Here is a 23,868-nt window from a genome sequence, read left to right as displayed (position 1 = left end):
TTATAAATTGGAATGACTGAGTACCTAATCACATCCCCTTCCCCAAAACAATAGACGTTGCCAATCCATCAGGTGTATTAAAAATATATATAATTAATTCTTATTCATAATCAACTGTGGAGAACATTGATCAACTATTTTTTAGCAACGTTGCACTGATATGTTCCAATTTCCATCGAACTATTATCGTGCGGTTCACTATAGTATAAGTATCCTCATTATCTTAAGTATGATATCAGTTTTCTTATCAATAAGAAAAACGTTGCAATGCGATTTTTGTGTGGCCATCAAGTTAATACTTTCTCTGCTGGCAATTCTGAAGCAGGAGATTCCCCCAGTTCCTCATGAAGCTTTTTGATCGAACTGAATAGTGCTATAATTTTTTTATGGTGGAATCATTGGTTCGATTATCAAAATCAATTTTCAAATCTTGAGATATTTCAACTTATATATCGTTTGCTTCCATTCATGTTATTACCAATCGTACCATTCATTTCCAAGTTATTAATAGAGCGATATGAAGGTTCATGGTGTCATTTTTGGTCGATCGCTTTTAATGGAAATCTGAATCGTTATTATTGAAGATTAATAACAGCAGAGTTCCGTGACAAATAGTCCAGAGAATCATGGACTAAGGAGAAGTATTTTCGGTTTCCATATGAGTAATGTCCTGTAGAGGTAAAGCTTTAATCATAGTGGCTATACCAATAAATTATAATGTTTGGATGATGTGTATTAAGGTCCTTAAACAGAGTAATAAAAATTATGGAATATCAATGTATTCATATTCACTGTATTATACTCATACATTCAATGTACATAATAAGGAACTTGGAAATGGAAAAATCATATTTCGTTTTTTCAACAAATCTATTAAAATCCAAATTACAATAAAATAAAGGATATTGGCTTATACACGTATGGTATAGGAAATGACGCATTATCACGTCCGGACTACTGGAATGATAAACTTGAAATTCTGCTTATGGATTTTTAATTTAACAAGGATGGTCATAGGCCTATTCTAAATTCTTCAAGATTTCAATAGGTCAAGTTTTCAATTAGACCCTTGCGGAGCACGGGTTACCTGCTAGTCAATAATAATATGAATCAATGTAATTACTATAAAAGTAGATTCAGTAGAACCTTTACATTGAGAGGATATCCCTAATGCTATATTTATAAGAATGTGGGATAGAAATTAGTCGATTAGTCGATCAATTACATTGATGGAAGTAGACTATGAGATTCGCCACTAAATGAAGCCGAAAAGCATGACTGTTTAGGAGTAGGTGGTCCGAAAAGGACCCATTGTACAGATGAATGGAGAAGATGTAGTTTTCTGTGTCAGTGTCATTGTCGTGGCCTGGAAGAAGGGGTCAATTTTCGTAGGCTTTTCTCAGGCGTTCGCCGGAGTCCTCCAGGGTCTTCGATGTGATCCTATTTTTGAAAGTTGTAACCGTTCGATGGCTGAGACAATGGTCATCATGCAACTTATTAAAGTTATGTTGATGGAGTTGTTGGTCAAACGATTGGTCAGAGAAAGGAAAAGTGTGTTGGTTTTTTCCGGCGTGAGGGGGCACGCGAGTCCCCGCCGCAGCGACTCCAGACGTATATAAACTTTAAACGCCAGCTTCACCGTATCAGTTGCTCAGTTGCCTCTTTCCAGTGGGTGCTCTCACCAACACAACAGTCTTAGTGCTTCAACCGCTGCGGACCACCGCATGGGGATACCAGCTACAGCTGCAACAAACATGGTTAGTACTTCATTCATTCACTCTTACTTACCTCTAGTTTCAACTTCAAATTTCAATTTCCCTCAACAAAGTTTCAATTTACATTGATAGCTTCGTCTTTCAAATTTCAACCCTTACTTCAATCATTATTCAATTTACTGTACTAGTTATACTATGAACCACATTCTTCCTCTTTTCGCTTCAGTTCAAATTGGACAATAGTTACCCTTCCAAACAAAGTTGGAGTTGATTACTTTGACGTTAATCGTTCAACCCCTTAGAATTATCATCATCCAAAATTTAAGTGCGATCTTATAGAGTTTCAATTTTGGATTTGATATTCATTTTGAATGAAGCTTAAACAGACATACAGAACTCTATCTTCAATACCGTAATTCAATCATCCAGCCCTAAAAAGCCTTCTTTAGCTATTCATTCATTTTTCGATTCATATCGTTTGATTCATTCATCATTCAAGGTACTTATTCTAATTCAAAACTACATTATCTCTTTCTCAGTTCAAGTTTCAAAATCAATTATAATTTCACGCCTCATATCAATCAACCACCAGGTACTCTACATTATTTATTCATTCCCAGTTTGAAATATATATTCCCTATCAAGCTTGAATAATTCAACTCTCATGTAATTAAAAACACTCATTTTTCAACCTTAAAGCTCTTTCACATTCATTCAGTAGAAAATGAAACCTACATCTTCATACTATATTAACTATAATATTACCACTTCCATATGCAGCCCTCCTATCATTCAATTCTATCACCATTGAACCTCCTCAGTACTACTAGATTGTTTCTCCATTGCAGTAATTGAATGCGTGATATCTGATTATTCCATATATTTAATTCTGATCCGAACTTCAATTCAAATCGATCTGAGCTTTATACCCAAAGCTCAAACGCTCATTTGTGGCCCACTATCTTCTACATTTCCCAACTATCAAAATATCCAGCACTTTTATTCAATCTCACATTCATCTATGAATTATTATGATTAGAACCTCCTGAAACAAACTTTATTCATTCTGAAGCTACAGTTCAGACTGAATTCACACCTTAAATGCAACTTTTCTCAGATTACAAATCTACTCTAGAGCTTGGAGCTTCATTATAACTCATTGATTCTTCCTAGCCTTTATGAAGAGTAAGAATTTATTCTTCCATACCTTCATAATAATATTCTAATTATCTCTTCGATACTTTGCGATTTCATAATAGCAAAATTAGGAAATTGAAGAAATTTTTGTAATAGTGGGTTTTTTTCTTTTCCGACTACTGTATTTTTTACTCTATACAATACTTGTATCCCACTCTACTTCGAAAACAAACTTCCTATTTCATCAAAAGAATTTAAAAAAAAATAAAAGAATCGATTGCATCCAATTTTCCCTTATTGTAATCATCAATTTACTACCCTATCCCACATTATTGATGAAAAATAACTTATTCCAAATCAATTTCATAATTATTCTGCAATTAGGTCATTTTATTAATTTTCTAATCTTGGCCTTTTGCTTCCATAAACAACTATTCAGAAGAGTCTGATCACTTACCAGCCATCACAGAGTCCAAAATCATCGAGCTCAATCTTAAAAATAGAAAATCACCCTTGTTTTCAAAAGTTAGATTTTTGGACCTCCGAGAGAGAAAGTTCTTCCCAATCTTATTTTTGAAGCATAATATATGCCTCCAACAGTTCCTACTCAGCTCAAACGTTTTATTCTGCCTCTTTCCAAATGTAGAAAAGTTTGTTCAATTTCCAAAAGCTTTGATATTGACTCCCCTTCGAATTATTATGAACTCATTCATTTCCAATACTTTTTCAAATTTCTGTGCTGCAAACTATCTTCATTTCAAGTGGCCTGGGTAATTTATTCAATTGATGAGACCTTCGTTGATAACTCAGTTTCATGCTTTATCAAGTAACTTCTATAACATTCAAATGTCACAACATTGGCAGGTCCAATGTAATTGATCTTTCACTTATTTCATAGTTTAAAATCCATTCAATCATGTATAATCCATTTGAAATATGAGGGGGTGACTTCTCCTGAATTATCAACTCGATAGGCAATATTAAATGCTCTTTCTCCCCATTTTCTAACTGGTAGTATGGGTGTTGAAAGTAGTTTTTAGTCATTGGAAAGTTAGTAGAGCTACTGCTACAAATCAGTAGTTCTATTAATAACTATATCAGTCACTCAAGATATCAGTAAAAATGAGGTTTTTCCTCACACACCTACTTGATAGAAGTACAAATTTTCTATATGATTTCAAATATTAATTGATACTCTCTATTTTTTGCAGATTCTTCCCCTTTTTCTAGGCTTATTTGTCGGCCTTTGTGTCGCTGACAATGAGGCTGCACCAAGCGAGTAAGTGAATCATGTGTTTTATACAACACAGAATCAACATAATCTAGATAGTAATGAAATTAAATGAAAACATTCTCCATTTGGCGGAATCAGAACTTTTTAGTCCTCTCTACCACTCAAACTCAATACTAGAATTGATTATCAGTACAATAAAAATAATATTTAATACGGTACTTTACATTTAGGACAAGATTATATTCTCTAGATCTGATCATGAGACTTGACGTACTACTTTAAGATACACAATCAATTCAAAACGAAACATTTTTCCGGAAACAGTTTCTCCAATCGAAGAATTTTCAATTCTTATAAGAGCACAAGAACACACAATACAATTGAAATTATTCATAATCACTATCTATAGTAGGAACATTCTACAGATACATATTTTCTGCCAAAACAAGAATGACATGATATGAAACATATAGACTAACTGCAATTGTCATGGGAATTGTTTTTCTCACATTAATCATACTAGTGTGATATCGATGATAATCATCAAAGTAGAACATGATCATTGATCACTGATCCTTACACCTTATACTTTCTTCCAATACAACATATTCATCACATATGAGCTTCCGAATCAATTTAAAAATTGTATTTGAGTTTACCTAGCCTGAATTAATTTTAGCCTTCTGTTAGGCTTTGTCAATTTGCTGTAGAAAAATCATCATGGTTTTCGTGATTCATTACTCACAAAACTCCCATTACATTCATTTATTGTTGAATTCAATCACAGAGTTATTGGTTTGTAGAGCATCACTGTTTTCATCTCTGTAAATCACTGTATCTGAACTTCTTTATTGCTTTTACGATATATTCCGAATAGAATATTGAACAGATATATTTCGAACCTTTTCGGTCTGACACTCAAAAAATCCTTTGAAGTTTAAGAAACTCATCATGAGTAATGAATATATGGATATATTTTCCAAACTTTGATTCTATGATAAATTCTCTCCCATTTCCATGCATTCGTTCAGTTAGATCTTGCTGAATATGAGATTTAGCGAGCAATTATATGACTTGATTCCTGAGGCCTACAATAGCTTATAAATAGTGTTAAAATTGTATAATTAAAATAGCGAAAATCCACATTTTATTTATAAAACGCTCGAAATTCTCAGTGATTGGTATCATTCGATGACTAAGATCAATTCTCTGATAGGAGATCACTCGTTCCTACTGCTATTGTTAGATCATTCATCTTCATCTCGAACATGTGAACTCGTGTATCAATTGTCGTATACACTTGAAAATTGTCGTATGAACTTGATCTTCAATGAAAAAAAATCGCCTCTCACAATCGGAATGCATAATTCATCGCTAGAGCTATTTTATGCTTATCCTCTAAATTTTTCAATTTCAAAATTTATAATATAATTAAACCTCTGTATGAGTTGAAAGGAAAAGAGCTCTTATTTGTCAATTCACTTCAAAAAGATTACATCATTCTCAATTCACCTTCGGAAGGTATCATACATTGTCTCTATCAGTATCAACTGCAATATATTTCTTCGATTGTTTATTCCTTCTACAGACATTTAAAGATCGTTCATGCTCTCTATTTTAAAATAGCACAGAATCTCAATCAATTTGGAAAGTGGATTAATTTGAGGATACAGTCACTGAGATGATCTCTAGAGTTGAGAATAAAGTAAAATGTTTTGTTTCACAGGAATGTGCTGGTGCCTTTGGTTCCCGTTGAACTAGAACCTGCAGCGGCACCCGCTCACGCAGTCTACCACTTAGTAAATGAGGCAGCCGATGCTGCAGCTAACCTAGATAATGTAGAAAATGACAGCAAAGGTGCTGGCTCAGTGACGCACCATCACTACCACTCTGGTCATGTAGACCACATACACAAGCATGAAGGTCATGCGGGCCATCACCACAAGCATCACGGTCATGCTGAGCACGGTCACAAGCATCACGGACACGCCGAGCATGGACACAAGCATCACGGACATGCACACCACGCACACAAGCATCATGGACACGCTGAGCATGGACACAAGCATCACGGACATGCCGATCATGGTCACAAGCACGAAGGTCACTTTGGACATGGACACAAGCATCACGGACACGCCGAGCATGGACACAAGCATCACGGACATGCTGAGCATGGACACAAGCACCATGGACACGCCGACCATCAACACAAGCATCACGGACATGCATCACATGGACACAAGCACCACGGACATGCCGAACATGGACATAAGCATCATGGACATGCCGAGCACGGTCATCATCACGGAGGACACTTTGGCCATGGACACAAGCACGGTGGACACTTTGGTCACGGACACAAGCATCACGGACATGCCGAACACGGACACAAGCATCACGGACATGCTGAGCACGGACACAAGCACCATGGACATGCTGAACACGGACACAAGCATGAGGGTCACTTCGGTCATGGACACAAACACCACGGACATGCTGAGCACGGACACAAGCACCACGGACATTTCGGTCATGGCCACAAGCACCACGGACATGCCGAACATGGACACAAGCACCACGGACATTTCGGTCATGGACACAAGCATCACGGACATGCCGAACATGGACACAAGCACCACGGACATGCCGAGCACGGACACAAGCATCACGGACACTTTGGTCACGGACACAAACACGGTGGACACGCTGACCATGGTCACGCTCATCACACTCCTGACGATCATGGTGCAGGTCACGACGCAGCCCAGAACGAAGGGCTTGGCGCATTCTACTCGGCCGGAGACGACCGCGCATATGACAGCCTGCTGACGGTGGGAGGAGCGGGAGCGGCAACGGGAGCGGGAGCACCGGCGGCAGCCGACAGCGGAGAGACTTTCCAGATCCCCGAGCTCGAAGGCCTCGCAATCTACGAGCCATAAACGCTAAGCCAACATGCTTAGACGCTCCACATCAAAATTATTTTACGTTGTACAATAAGCTATTCTCCGCCGAGCGACCAAGTCGATCAACGAAGTCGCGGGGAACTGCTGGGCGATCTAGTTACCAAAAATCATGTTACGAAGGTATGAGGAATATCTGAAGAGTATTATTGTTATTGCCAATTGATGATGTTACCGCTCCGGCCGATGACTGATCAAGAATGCCATCTTGAAACATTTCCATGTGCACGGCGTCTGTGTTGCTCTTGTTGACTAATTCTACGACTATATTTATAATTTATACACGATAAGGTGAATCACATTACAATCATATCACCAACAGGCATCAATATCTGCACACAACCAATACGATATGTGATTCTAGTACTGCCGTATCTTTTTTATTGTTTTATATTGTTTTGTTATTGATAATATCCACCATGAAATAAACGTATTCATTCATATATTTTATCTGAAGCTTATCATTGCAAAAACACACCAAACACCATGTCTTTCTAGTGCGAGTGTTCTTTGAAAGCTTGATGCAGTTAATTCAATTAATTGAGGTCTGTTGGTCTACCGTGCTTGAACAAATCGAGCATAAAGCGTTCAACTCTATCAGCCGTGCACAGATATTCTTGGCCAATACAGGATCCGAATTTTATGCAATGGCTTCTTGAAATTGTTAGCCTGACAAATTTTAACGATCAGGCGTTCCACAGTGAATTTAATTCAGCAAATAGACCATAAACGTCACGGTCGATACGGAGTGAGATGTGTGTGTTTCAAAACTAACAGTCGTGGGTGAATGATTATTTCATTGTTCGATTGCAGTCTAATAGTTTGATTATCTTGACAAATTTTGCAGTGACTTTGAGATTTGAGTTGTACCATGAAGCACTTGGATATCATCACAATCTAATCAGCAGTTAGGAACTAGGAAATCCTCTTTTAAAAAATCGTATTGTTCAAATTGTAATATTATTATTTCAACTTTCGATTTCGCAGTGGATAAATCATTCCATCCGGCAAATTTTAAATAATTGAAATTAATTTGTTGGAGAAGACTCTCTTAAACTCTCTCATGGGATGCTCTTATTTGCTCGTTAGTTTTGAAATAGTCTCAGTTTTCTTTCCATATCAAACCCAAACTGTGTATTCTAGTTCCATCAATCAATTTATTTCAAGAAACTCATCAGTTTCTCCACTATAAAAATAGGTCAACCATGGAGAATACTTCCCACTTGGCGTACTGTATTATTGACACATAATTATATTATTCAGTCATATACTTATTATACATACTTGGGTACGTATTGTACTTATCTCTCACAGTACTGATATTGTAAACGAGCATATCTCACAGTACAATATTCTCGACTAATACTGTAGAGTTATCTCTCAGCAATATTATGAATTGGTTACGAAAATAATCTACTTTCTCCTATTTGATATTTTCAGCACTCTTTCAACAGTTCCCAACATTTATCGTAGCATCGCATAAAATAGATTTAATAGAATGTTATTGTCCTCTATTAAATTGGTTTATCCAATATGTCACTCACCCATAAAATGTTGTGAAACATATTCTCTAGTATTGTATATTCTTGACATTATGTGTGTTATTGAGGAGTTGGTGAAATACGGTACACTACCTCCAGACAATAAAACTATCAGAATATAGAGTATTGATGGAAGAGGAAAGAGACAGTTTTTATGTAATGCTATAAATTTCGGAGACAAGAATTTCTAGTGATTGAGGAGAAGGAAGGCTTTTGAAGCTCTCCTCAACAATAGATGATGATAGATGAAGACTTGTTGTGTGTGTTCAATTGGAAAACGATCAGCTTTGTCGTCAGCTGTCATTTATTCAGCACTTGTATTAGATAATGTAATTGGATATAATATATCTGGATTATAGAGTAGGCCTAGCCTCAGCCGCCGTAATACGTACGCTGTGAATTCGCCCTGCTAGCTTCTGGCAAGACTGCGGAAATCGAGGAAAACCATTACAAGTGGGTTGGTTTAGTTAGCGCGGGAACAGTGAGAGAGAGAAAGCGCGTGCGCGGGAATGTGTATGCGCGCGCGTAACGGCTTGGTACTCTATCCAGTGCCACCTCAATTACGCGCGGCCTACTGTATCTCGATCCTTCGATTGTTGGACAAATCGCTCGCCAAATCTCGGCTGTCGTACACTACTTTTCGCGCCTTTCCTCACTCCTCCATTATTGCCACGCCAATATCATCACACCGAATTATGTCATTACGCTTCAGTGAAACCGAACGTTGCCAGTTTCATAGAACGCACAAAAAATGCACAAAAAAGTCCAACAACAATAGCATTTCAATATTATTATGAAGCAGTAAATAATTTTCTGCGATTGGCACGAAGTAAGCACTTGTTGCTTCACCTGCAGACTTCCCTTTCAGCAGTAGCAAAGCCTGCTGACTTTTATTGTTTCTTGTCAAAAACCTATTACTTTTGATGAGATAGGGAGACTATAATCTCCACTCAATTCGTTCAAGTTTCTATAAACTATTCCTTAATACGATGAAAGTTGAACTTGAAGATGTGGAAAGTTGTGATTCTTTAATGGGTTTATGTTGATGAGATGGGTGAAGGAAAAATGTCATGTTATCGTTCTAGGGCTGGACAGTACCAGTCATTTGTTCCAAAAGATGTTTTCTTAAGGCTATGCAAAGGCTAAAAATAAACTTTCCACTGGTGATATTTTTCGAAGTTTTTCTATTTGTATATTCATCAAGCTATCGAAATAAAAACGTTAACTAGGGAAAACATTTTTTATGGGTTTTGTTGATCTAGTAAAACAAAAATTTTCTGAAAATATCAATTTTTGATAAAATTACCCAATTTACTAAAAATGACCAAAAATAACTTTTTGTTGTTATTTTTGGTAAATTGAATATCTTTATTAAAAATTGATATTTTCAAGAAAATTTTGTTTTAATGGATCAACAATACCATGAAGAATGAATCCTCTGAATCTCATGGATTTATCTCTTACCGAATTCAAAATGTTCTTTCACAAAAATGTAAACTTTAGGCGCTCATATCTCAAAAAGTAATGATCGGAAAAAAATGTTTTCCTGAGAAAACTTTTTTATTTTGATAGCTTGATGATATACAAATGAAAAATTCTAAAAAATATCACCAGTGGAGAGTTTATTTTTAGCATTTGCACAGCCTTAAATTCAGGATGAACCTCGATCGGCTCTCGATGAACCTGATAGTAACGGGAAGTGCATTCCATACACGACAGGTACAAGAAAGGATTTTGTGAAAATAGTAGTTCGATGATTGGGTTTCCTTAAAGTACTTTCTCCGGTTCTAGTATGTGAAGCATCTATCCTCTACCTTCAGAGACAAATTTGGAATCATTTTTAAAATAGTTCGGATTACCGTATTTCAAGATATCTCTAACAAGCTTGACTTTTCGAAAAAGCCTTTGATCGGGAAGATTTAGTGTTGAACTAGCAATGTGGGCTGGGGTGATATGATCATGGCGTTGAAGAGAGTAGACGAAACGTAGACAATAATTTTGGCAACGCTGTAGTTTATCATTCAGAGTGACTTGCATATCGTTGAGAACAGATATTAAAATACATCAAATGTGGGAAGATGAGAGATTGAACCAATAGTAATTTAATGTTTCTAGGGAGGATATCTTGCATTTTCTTCAATGCGTGCATGGCTGAGAATACCTTTTTATTAGAAACTGACGAGTCAAGAGTATTCTTCATAATAATGCCTAAATTTTTAACTGAGCTACAGTAAGGAATGTCATTACCATCTACACTAATTTTGTGAATCGATTCAAGGTCAATATTGTTTATAAGACGAGAATATCCGATTATAATGAGTTGTGTTTTGATGGGATTAAGCTCAAGTCCATTTTTCTTTGTCCATTCGACTATCGAATTGATATCCTGATTCATTATCCCAACTGTCTCATTAATTTTTGTTAGGGGACAGCTTTAATAAATTTCAAGCATAAGTATGGGAACTGGAGAATTTGATAATGGAAGAATGGTCATTAGCATACAAAGTGAAGTGGAGAGGGCATAAAATTGAACCTTGTGGTACTCCATGCATAACGTTTTTCCAAGTTGACTTGTTATCACCGACAGATACACATTGTTTCCTACCTTACAGATAGGATTTGAACCAAACTAACGAGTTGTGACTCAAACCAAGAATAGCTTGGAGGGATGAAGAGGGAGGAGATACGGCCGTGTATACCTTCCCCTCGAAATTAGACCTGAATTACAGTATTTCTCTTTGGTGACAGATTAGCCACTTCAATAATTAAAGTTGAGTGACAAGAGTTAGCTTCGAATGTTATATTAACATATCGCATAAGCTGAAGAAATATTTTATGATAGATGAGAGAATAGCACAATGATAATTGTAGGTTAGAAAGTGATTCTTCTAATGCATATTAGGGTCGAATATACCCACAGAAATAATACCCACAGACAGCACAACTTAAAAGTTGATTTATCATCCTGTTACGTTTTATAATCCATTATTGTGCCAAAGAACCTATTATAGAAGATAGCTTCTATTGTTTTATTTGATTATATTTCATTTACTTTGATGCATGTGGTTGAAGCTTGTGTCTGCCTATAGTTGTTTATGCCCTTATACAATGACCAAGCTGCTTTGCAGGCAACTAGAGAGTACCCGAAAATTTTAATATTAATGATCAACGGGCGTATTTTCCACCGAGGATAGGGGGTTTTGTCCCTTCACAAGATTCCAATTTGAATAATAAAGTGAAAATCATAAAAACGTTGGAAAATGTTGTGAATTAAAGCCAGGTCTAAAACTCTAAGTTTTGTTTGAAAATTATGTTGGCCAAAATTATAGCAGGCTATCTTGAATAATGAGTGGACCTACACAGGGCTACCACAACATTATATTTTTTTGAAACAATTAAATGATGAATAAAATTTCATTCCATTCAATTCTATTTGTTATTTCATCTACAATACACTAAGCATAGGCCTATACGATATTCTTAAGGGGAAATCGAAATAATAAATCTAATTAAAGTCTAAAAACACTTAATTGGGATGTCAGTTTTTTAAAGTAGAAATCGTGTGTAAAATCGCACCAAATTGAAGGTATTTTTCAATTTTTTCCGGGTGAGTGTCGGTCCCCCTTCCCTACGAATGAAGGGGGATTTTCGTGACCGCACTAATGTGTGCAAGTACCCCATACCCTACACACTTCCCAGTGTCGTCTCCCCCCCTCCCTCCGACCAAAGTTGTGGTGCTGCCAATGTTATGATCCCTCCCGATATATTTCTCTGAATACGCCACTGATTAATACTATCTTGAACAACTGTTATATTAAATCTCTTCAATCTTTATCCGTTGTACCCATGTTACGATGGAATTAAGCCCTAGGCTTTGAGTTATTGATTGAAAGGTATATCATGAGGATTGAAACTAACAGTATGAAGTTCATTCTGAACTCAACTACCGAGAATTCATTTTATAATTGGAATCAATAGGAACAGATTTCAAGGAGCCCAAACTAAATAATATAATGATAAAAATGAGAACACAAATAACTACATCGCAAATGATAATTATTAGTGATTATTATAATTGAATATCTCTGACCAGCATGCTTAATGATAATCATGATTATTAGATTAATCAATAAATTATCATCTCTGAATAATGAAGCGGTGCTTAACAAATCAATTAATTATTAATATTATTCACCAATACCCTATCGTCCTGGTATCCTGTTTGATCAGTTTTTTTTCGAATGATCTCACATGAGCTTGTTGCTTGTGCATGGGTAATGAATTAGTCGATTTTGACTGAAAGTGATTATTCAGACCACAAAAATTCATATGTTCGTGTCCGAAAACAGGGGACCTCGCAAACGAGGGTTGGGGTAGGCTGATACCTGCATGCTTTCCTCACGACAATTATAACATTTTTATTCATATCAATAAAATTATAGAATATTATATTTTTTCTATTAAGTTCAGGCTTTTTTTATTGGAGAGATGTCCAGATGAAAATTGGTTAACAATGGTATTTATTATAGTCTCATCTGATTGATGAACAAAACTTGATGAGTAACTCGATGACTGGAATGACTTGAAGAGTCTGGAAGTCCATAAAGTGTGCAAGTACTTCCTGTACACGTGGAAGTAGCTATAAGTACTTTTGTCAAATTAAGGTTTAAATAGAAGCTGTAATGAACTTATCTCTCTTAAATTAATGCAGCAGACCATAGAGCATGATAATACTGACAATAGAATTATATGTCTACTTATTCACTACTTCCTGATAGAGCTCATACTTTCCAAGCTCATCCTACCAATTACACAGCTACAATTGCAAATATACTTCAAATCATCACGATTGAAAATCAATGCATGGTTATAATGGTGAATTTGAATATTGAAACTTTACGTTCGTCAATTGATTTTCTAGAAAATTTGTTTCAATCTGTAGGATAGGAATGGGCCTGAGTCTATGGAGTCCAAGTTGTGTTCTGTTATAAGAGAGATCTTAGGAAGACTAAGTTTATTTTTGTTCCGTGATATAAATTTGGTTTTGATCTAGTTTGTCCAAGTAATTTATACTTATTTATCACATTGTGCAAGAATACTTAACATGAGGAAAGGCACAACAGGCTCATGCCTAAAACTGTCCCATTTCCAATTTATACTATACTGTCCAAATCAAAATGTTGGTTATGTCACTTTCACTTTTCAAAATACAATCCACGCTCTTCAATAATCGGATGAACGAGTAAATTGTAAACGATATTGTTTGTATCTATTCAATAACTTCTGGTATTTGTGTTGATAAGATATGGAGATAATCTTTCTAGAAGACTATGAGCATTCAAGAAGAAATGGCACAGAAAATTATTTCAAACCTAGTTGATTGAATTTATAATCGTTTTATCATCTGGTACTCATCAAATTTGTACCACCTAATGATAAGCATACCCTCTTTCAAATTCTATCATAATGTCTCAATCCCTGCTCTATGTATCAATAATATCAGGTAATACCTGTATAATAGAAATATATTATATAATTTCATTAATTGATGCTCCGTGATCCAAATAAATGAATGAAAGACGCACATTGGAAATTTCTGTATAACTATGATGACTTTATAAAGGTCGTTATAAGCTGAACAAATGAGTGGTCTAGTGCGTAGAGTCTGAGATAACAGAGACTAAGATAGGATTAAGAAATAGTAGCTAAGTTGACACTTCAAACTCAGTCGATTTCGTTACTTTCCACCATGTATTATTTTCAAGAAATTCAATATACGTAGCTTAAATTGCTCTAGACTAGAATAGTTTATTCAGTTTCATACATGTGGTTGAAAAGTGTGACTGCCTATAAAAGTCCATATTCTAAAACAATGCTCCAGCAGCTTCTTCTAGAGAGTACTAGGCCTACCCCCAGAATTTCTCAGTTCTGATCAGTTCTTTAGTTTCCACCGTGAACAGGGGAGATACATCCTCTCAATAATGAGGAAAATGCTTCAATCACCCACTCCAAATTCAAGTTTGAGCACCAAGGTGAAAATCAAGAAGACTTGAAAAGAATAGACAATCAAGTTTAAACTAAGCCTTAGTCTATTGGAGTAGCCATGTCTACTTCTATATATTTTTAAATCTTGTTAAAGAAATGCTTTGGAGCCAAAATTATAGCATGTATGAAATATATTTAACTCATTATTATTTGATCAAGATTTGAGAACTAATAATCTCAGATTTTAGTTGAATTTGCTCCTCTGTTTGGGTATTGTAGTGAATTTCAAATTATTCAATGATTCAATATTGAATTGAGCTATAATTCCAATATATTGAATGGAAAATATTGAATCATGAAATTGGAAAACACATAAATAAATCAGTGGATGGAAATTAGATAAATATATCAGTGAGTCGATTACTTCTTTATTTTCACTACCCCTTTTTCATTTTATCAAATTACAACGCGTTTCAATTAGTTTGCGTCATTTTCAAGAGTAAATCTTTCCAGGTCGCCTAAATTTATGTTTGTTGATTTGTCAACTGGTATTATACTATCAAGAAGGTCGTATATTGCCCTCCAAATTCAGGACAACTGTCTCATTTTCAATTGATATCTTTTCATTTACAGTTGACAATTTCTCAAATATAATTCACTATTCTCAATTACATGTGATGACTTCCCAAATACAATTGACTATTCTTATCTACATTTATATGGCATTATCTCAATTATAAGTGACTATTCTCAAATACAATTAATACTTTCTTAAATTAACTTGATACCTTCTCAAATACAATTGGAAAAAGTGTAGTTAACCTCACCCCTCCCAAGCGTTCTTATCAATGCTTTTCTGATACATTGATAAGAGAAATAACGCTTATTGCTTGAATTCATTTATCTCAACTTGAGATAAACTGAATTCAAGCTCATTATAAATATATAAGGTTGATTTTTGAAAATCTGAATTATTTGAATAGTCATTGCTCTATGTTCAATGAGTGTTGAACGAATAAATTTGACGTAGCAGATATTTGACTAATATGATCAATCTAATCTGTCGAAAAACTGCTGAATTTTTAATTGGAAAAACGTTGAAGATGTATCAGATACAACAACCAAGCTTCTATGAGATTAAATTGTACAAAGTTTAAATTCAAAGACATCTTTTTATCTTGTATCAGTCTTTATTCAAGTGCGGTTGATTATGTTGAGTATTATAGAAAATAAAAAGATGAATGTTTCAATTGGGTAAAACTTTTGAATTGGGATTTTATCTATGTAATTAATAATTCAAAGGGAATCTGATAGGATACATTTTTCCACAACCTGTCCTCATTTTGGTTTTTCCAAAAAATGAATAAGATGATTTGAATGCCTCTTTGAAAATAATCACAAATTTTTCAATACATGGTTATAGTTGCTTTATTATTGGGAATAATGTAGTTTCAGAATAGGAATTTGAAATTGTTGGGTAGAAAACTCTCTTCTTTGATCAGCACCAATGAACGTCTCCATGAATGACCTTGCCATTCAGAGTCATACCAATCTTTCTCAATGAAAGAGAAACTGTGATGATTTTTTTTTATAATTTTACTGTTTATAAAACGCTTCTTTAGGCCTATACTGATTGATACAACAATAAATTCTTATTTAAATTGCATACTCATCAATCTTCTACAAGCTCAGTTGTCTCAAGTTCGTCTTTTCTCCAATTCATAATGCATTCGCTTCAAACGTGAAAAGGTGGAGAATTCCGTCAATTTTGTAGTCAAGTAGAAAAGAGTTGACATTACTGCCCACTCTTCGCCAATCAAATAAAAAAATAAAATACAGTAGTCATTCTATTCCAATTTTTCCACTTTTTGAAAGGAACGTATGAAAGTTTCACACACATACTTCAACAGGAGAGAGAAAAACAACACAATAAAAACATCCAACATAAAAGAGCTTCAAAATTTGAGACAGAGAATAGTTTCTCAGCATCGAGAGACTCCGAGATAGAAAATACAGTGTACATTTAAGTCAGACAGAGACAATCTTATTAGTTGGAGGAAAAAGAGGTTGAATAACCCTGAAAAAGTTGGCCATATATTTTTCAACATACTTTTAGACTACCTTGAAAAGCTTAGAAGAACGAGCTGTGGTATGAGATGTATCTATCCTTATTTCTGATGCCCCTTCATAGGATGCCCCGAACAAGAACGTGTGCATTGCTAGTCTCAAAAATAATGTCAAAAAGATACTTTATTTCTATTTAAAAAGAAACGATGGTATATATTTTTACAATATTATGAAAACAGAAAGAATTCCTCACAAGAACAAAGGTAAATAATGTCGTTTGGAAGATTAGAATGTAAGATGTGAATTCTACTGTCATACACTGACTAATGTTAAAAACTGAAGGGTTGGGAGGGTTAGGAATTGGGATACTTTGGGGGGGTATTACACTTGGATTGGGGGGGGGCATGCGCCATTGCCCTTAGGGGGGCTGGGCACCCCTGCTTGGAGCCTCAATTTTTTGGAAAATAATTTTGAAAAGAGACTGCTTGTTACCACGGTATTTAGATGAAAACGGTAGGGGTCATGGAATGTGTGCGCAGTGGCCAGCCAGTTAGATTGCGTCATCGCGCCCAACTGAGGTTTTTAACACCTACTGTCAATTTATGAAACTTATTTGTTAAAAACAGATGATTGGATATGAAATGACGTCAGCTACACCGGAAATTTAGCACAAACATGCGCGTGACACCTACCGTCTTCTTCTATATACCGTGCTTGTTACGATGGTGAGCTATATGTGTTCAAATTTTGTAAACAATAGGTAGGTGGTAGGTACTTTAACAACGTATCATCTACCAAACTCACATCCTATTTGTAGAAGTAGCATGTTTCATTTTTCAGAAACCTGCATCTGATAAAACAAAAAAGGCACTTGATAACTTTCAATTATTTCAATATTTTCAGTAGCCCTGTATAGTGAAAAGTGAGCTGTTAAGGTACGGTATATCTTTGATGGTGATAATGTAATTTATCAATTTTCTGAATGCTATATCACTCTCCATCGACACCATGCAAGTGGATGAAAATAATAAATTGATTTATTCACAAATCCAGGCTTACATTTAGAATAATATGAATATAGAGAATCATGTTTCTATCAGTGGATCCAGTACTGGGAGTTCACGTTGATTTTCAGTTAGAAATTGGAAGATAAGAATGTTTCAAAACAGGAACATATGCTTCAAAATACAGGTGGTAGGTACTTTAACAACGTATCATCTACCAAACTCACACCCTTTTGTAGAAGTAGCATGCAATCTTTGCTGCATGCTAACCAAAGGTGAACGCAGCACAACAGCAGACAGACGGATGAGAAAATCCCTTCCCAGGTGTTCCAATACTGCAACGCTCACAGACGTCCATCTGTCTCCATACGTCTATTCACGTCTGCGCATGCATATGTCTGTCTGCTGCTGTGTGCGTTTGCTTTAAAAAAATCCAAACAAAATTTCACAACAAACATGACTTACATTTGTAATATATTATATTTTTCTCTATTAAAATTGAATCTTCAATTTGATATTCAAAATATTAATAAAACTTGATAGCAAATATCGGTGTAATCGATATACGCACTAAACTTTTCATAGGGAATTCATCATATATACTAGTGTTGAACATTCCACTGAATCACTGTAACAAAGTTATATTTCTGAATAAACAGATAATTCTGAACAATATAAAGTTTATTTGGATTTAAAATAACTTTAAAAATAAAGTTTTAATGAAAACAATAGATATAATGTTTGTAGACTTGTGTTCTTTGGCAATTGGCTATCGATGATGACGTGTCTCGGCTTCACCGGAAAGGCTTCTTGTTCTTGTCTCTCTCAAACTTTTTAATGGCTGGCTTATGTTAGGAGTGGCTTCTGTTGAAATTTTCCTAAATGATTGAAATTTAAGATGTGTTATTTGTGATCTAAATGTTTCTGTAAAGTTTATTGATGTTATTGAACATACATGAAATATAGATCTCAATTATTTTTCTTTTCATGTTGTGCTGAATTTCTCATTGAAAGCCATAAGCCTGTTTTGAAACCTGTAAACGATAGATAAGTATTCTTAATCTATAAGTTATATATTTTAATTTTGATTTTGAAGTTTGATTTGATTTTGATTTCTGAGTTTTTGTGAAAGCTGTTGGAATCTGTTTTGATGAACAGAACAAACATTTTAGTAACCTCAATCATATTCAATCTATGTCGATCCATGTATGATTATTTGTTCTGGTGTGAACTGAAATTTTTGAATCATTTTTAATAAATTATAATTTCATGTATAATTATTTGTTCTGGTGTGAACTGAAATTTTTGAATCATTTTTTAATAAATTATAATTTAATTTGCTCTGAACTGGATTTCTTATTCATAAGCATTAGATCCATTCATGATATATCAAGATATTGGCTTATTAGGAACTGATGACTTTCCTTAGGTGATAGGTGAATGCTATCCAACCTATTAGGATAAATTGGTAGAACGTCACATTTTAACAATGGATAACTAATTTGAATAGTTTATAACAGTGAGATAATTATTTAAGATTTTGCGGAAAATCTTTCACATTGGTAAAAAAATTCCCTACAACAAAAAAATGTAAACAACAAAAATCACTGGAATGTAGTTTAACCAAATATTTATCATTTGATCGGATTACATCTCGCATCAAATTGGGTAAAGTTTTATATTGGGCATTCTGTGAATTATGGCTTACATTCCTCTGTGTTAATTGCCATGGGGCCATTTGGAAGTTTAAAAGTAGAATAATCTACAGCTATTGAATGAAAAAAATCATGAAAGCATTTTTCAATAATTTGAAATTCTGCAATTCACTTCCAATTTTACCATGAATATTTGTAATCTTTTTTCTGGAACCAATGGATAAGGCCTTACTCTCTCACTTTTCTCATAGAATAATTTCAATTATTGATGAATATGGGACTATTTGAAATGAAGCTCAATCCAGTAATATAATAAAAAAATGGGGTTTCTCATGAAAATTGAATTTTATCTAATCACAATAAATTGATATTAATCCATTCATGAACCATGAAAATTCAATGAATTATGTCTTACTGATTGTTCATTCGTTCCTGAAGGTTCATTCATTTTTTCATGTGATATTTCTCTCTATTACATGAATGCAAAATAAAAAATTATATTCATCTATTACACTTCTCTCTTTCCATGTTTGTTGTGAATTTGTTTGTATTCAAACTGTATTGTTTGTATTTGTGCGCCAAATAAATAGTATCTATTTCATTCTATAAAATAATAAGTTTTTATGTATTATTCACACAGTAGAATAAAATCATAACACCACAGTAGAATAATATCTATGAACCATAAAGTTAATGTAGGTTGTGTTGTGTTTTAGAGAAATCAATAATTAGTTTGAAATTAGAAATTTATTTACTTAAGCTTGACACATTTGCTTCATTCTACTTTGACGTTTCCACATCCAGAGCTTGAATATATTTCAATTTCTCATGTAAGGCTCTACCAATTTGGATAAATAAACTTTCTAATATTAATATTAATATCTTCTCAAAATGTAATGTGTTTTTGATCTTTTTTTATATCAATTTCAAAAATGGGTACCTACTGTAATAATCAATATTAATATATCGATCTTGGTTGGTTTAGGCCTATTGTACAACATTATACAGTAAGTTCTACTCCTTTTTAGATAAATCCAAACATCGTTCAAATGCAATCTTCCAATTTCCTTCAAATAAGTTGATTACAATAAAATACTCTTCAGTTTGGTACAACTCGACAGCATTCTTTATTCCAATAATAAATTGTAGCCTATGGACTCACAATTATGAATTCTCTTTCAAATCTATTGCTTTGAATATTCTAATAGAGATGAATTGTGCTTATAGGTCGCAGGAGTTCCGGTGACGTGTGTGACAGTGAAGCGTGGCACATCGCTGAAGAGGCCGATAGTGCATCTGCATAATAACAGCACCATCAGGAACACAGTATCCCAGCGCACACGGGCCCTCACAAGAGATCTCAAAGCTCTGCCTCAGTCAGTTATTAGTCAATTTCCGTTTATTGCTTTAGTAATTCGTTAGTTATTATAAACCAATGAGTGAAAATAAAATAAAACTAATAATGAACGATATGAAGTAATCAAATAAAACGAATAAATCAATCAAATTAGATAGCCTACAGCTTATTAATTATTAGAACACTTCAACTTCTAGTAATGTGAAATGTATAGTAACTATAATGCTATCAACTGAATTCATTAACTAAAATGTTATCATACAACTATTGTATGATAGCATTTTATCAAATAGTACACTAATGTTGTTATTTAATGTGAAAATTTTCAGTAATCCATTCCATCCAATAGCTGGATGAATATATTTTGAAAATTGATCAAAAAACATCTATAGTCATAAATGCCTTGAAATCTATAAAAAAGAGTAAATACGGTATTATAGGACATTCAGAACAGGGAAATTACGACTCTCAGTTGGCTAAATTATTGACTACACAACTACAGATGAATAGACCACTCTAGGTGATATTATTAATTGATGATAAAATTGTAACACCACAAGGATGAGACCTAGTGTAATTGAATATAGTTAATCCAGTCAATATAGACAAAAAAGGGGGTGTGCTTGCAATTTATATTGTAGTTCTAATTTTTTAATATATTATTTGGGTACATAAGGGAAGTCGAGAACCAACTTCTTCATGCAAAATTTCCTTGTGCTAAATACAGAGTGGCCCAAAAACTTCGTATTTTCGGCGGAAAAAAATCAGAACTACAATATAAATTGCATGCACCAATGTATATAGTGACTGGACTACTACTATGTTCCAAATTTCGTAAAAATCGTTAGAGCCGTTTTCGAGATCCGATGAACATAAACAACCAGATATAAAAATAACCAGTTATAAAAATATGAACAGACATACAGAAATTTCTCGCTTAATATAATAGTATTTTAGTTTCATAAACTGTTTTATGTTTCCGGTTGCAGATATATTTTTCATAAGCTGACTTGAAAATTCACCCGAAGATTATCAGCTGTTCAAGTTACAATATACATTTAAACAAAAATATTCGACAAATATAAGGGGAACAGTAACACAAAATATCTGATCAAACTATTTTTATGTTTGGAACTGATACACAATAAAAAACATCATTATCACGGTAGTTTTAAATCAAGAGACTGCAAGAAGTATTAGGCCTAACTAACTCGCTAAGTAATTAAGACTACGGTTCTTCAACACAAGTTTGTTTGATTAAGTAGAACTCGTCTGACCTTTGCATGGGGAAATTCTTTCACTAATATAGACCTTCAAGATCTAGGGACTGAGCTATTTCATGTACACTACCCCCCTCAGACATTCCTGGGACATTGTTGATCTTAGATATATCTTCATTAGTTTGAGTTGGGAAAAGCGTCTTATATAATTTTACCATTTACATTTTTATTATTATTATTAATTTACTAGTAGTTCTGTGAACAGTAGACCTCACGCAGTATTCTCATCCACAAGTACCTGATTGAAACTATAGACCTTATGGAAATACAGCAATAGACTGGCTCCTCCACACATCTGTGTGATCACTTGTCAGCTGATTTATGATGAATAATTCTATAGTCTGATTTTTACTCTAATATTGGCGTATGAAGGAGGCTCCTTTTTCCTTTTATATCATCCTTGAAATGTGAAATTTCCAAAAAACCTTGTATATACGTCGACGCGCAATTAAAAAAGGAACATACCAGTCAAATTTCATGAAAATATAATACCGCGTTCCGCCGTAAATGCGCAACTTATAAACATATAAACATAAAGACATATGAACATATAGACATATGGACATATAACATATAAACATATAAAAATATAACTATATAAACATATAAACATATAACATTTGAACATATAAACGTATAAACAAATAAACATATAAAAATATGAACATATGAACATATGAACATATGGACATATGAACATATGAACATATGAACATATGAACATATGAACATATGAACATATGAACATATGAACATATAAACATATGAACATATAAACATATAAACAAATAAACATGAAAACATAAAAATCTTTAAATGTTTGAATGTCTAAATGCTTAAATGTTTAAATGTTTAAATGTTAAATGTTTAAATGTTTAAATGTTTAAATGTTTAAATGTTTAAATGTTAAATGTTTAAATGTTTAAATGTTTAAATGTTTAAATGTTTAAATGTTTAATGTTTAAATGTTTAAATGTTTAAATGTTTAAATGTTTAAATGTTTAAATGTTTAAATGTTTAAATGTTTAAATGTTTAAATGTTTAAATGTTTAAATGTTTAATGTTTAAATGTTTAAATGTTTAAATGTTTAAATGTTTAAATGTTTAAATGTTTAAATGTTTAAATGTTTAAATGTTTAATGTTTAAATGTTAAATGTTTAAATGTTTAAATGTTTAAATTTTAAATGTTTAAATTTTAAATGTTTAAATGTTTAAATGTTTAAATGTTTAAATGTTTAAATGATGTTTAAATGTTTAAATGTTTAAATGTTTAAATGTTTAAATGTTTAAATGTTTAAATGTTTAAATGTTTGAATGTTTAAATTTTCAAATGTTTAAATGTTTAAATGTTTTGCCGTTCTACCAATTTCTCCTAAATAGGTTGGATAGCACTTCACACCTATTAACCTAAAGGAAGTTATCGGCTTCGTAATGGTAGATTCTTGATAAACTATGAATGGATCTATTGTTTATGAATGAGAAATCCAGTTTTCAGAGCAAACCAACTTATAATCTTCAGAAGAATTTTGGCAATATACAACACAAATACACAAAACAATACCTTACACACTTGAGCATCTAGCATCATTACAAGCTAAATACTTATCCTTTTATATAGTTGAAAAACAATGGCTATAGGCTTGTAGACACACAAAACAATTTATACAAAATTAGAACACCATAAAACTGTTCAAAACTCAAATTTAAAACATTAAAAATTCAATTAAACAGAAAAATATTCAGAGAACACAAAATTAGAACACATAGCCATTTTTAGAGAGAGGACCTAACAAGTACAGAGCGAAGCCCCACCTCAAAACCAGTGTCAACGCTATGAACACGTCATCGATAAAAAATTCCAAGAAATTACAAATCACAAGTTTAGAATTTACATTTTACATTTGTTCTCAATAAAACTTTATTTCGAAA

General features: G+C 33.6%; 2 protein-coding genes across 2 annotated transcripts in view; both read left to right on the top strand.

Moving 5' to 3' along the window:
• LOC111054306 (putative uncharacterized protein DDB_G0282133) overlaps window positions 1–23,868 on the top strand; it is a 100,759-nt gene that overhangs the window by 44,911 nt on the left and 31,980 nt on the right. Inside the window, exon 2 of the mRNA XM_039431393.1 lies at window positions 20,529–20,677. Coding sequence (XP_039287327.1) covers window positions 20,529–20,677 — 149 coding nt within the window. The remainder of the gene's footprint in view (window positions 1–20,528; window positions 20,678–23,868) is intronic.
• Window positions 1,432–7,499, top strand: LOC120351841 (histidine-rich glycoprotein-like). The gene is made up of 3 exons (XM_039430460.1): window positions 1,432–1,757; window positions 4,064–4,131; window positions 5,813–7,499. The coding sequence occupies exons 1-3, from the start codon at window positions 1,725–1,727 to the stop codon at window positions 7,026–7,028; spliced, it is 1,317 nt and encodes a 438-aa protein (XP_039286394.1). The 5' UTR covers window positions 1,432–1,724; the 3' UTR covers window positions 7,029–7,499.

The sequence above is a fragment of the Nilaparvata lugens genome, chromosome 6 (assembly GCF_014356525.2).
Source record: "Nilaparvata lugens isolate BPH chromosome 6, ASM1435652v1, whole genome shotgun sequence".
Taxonomy (NCBI): domain Eukaryota; kingdom Metazoa; phylum Arthropoda; class Insecta; order Hemiptera; family Delphacidae; genus Nilaparvata; species Nilaparvata lugens.
This window is presented reverse-complemented; position numbering and strand designations above follow the sequence as displayed.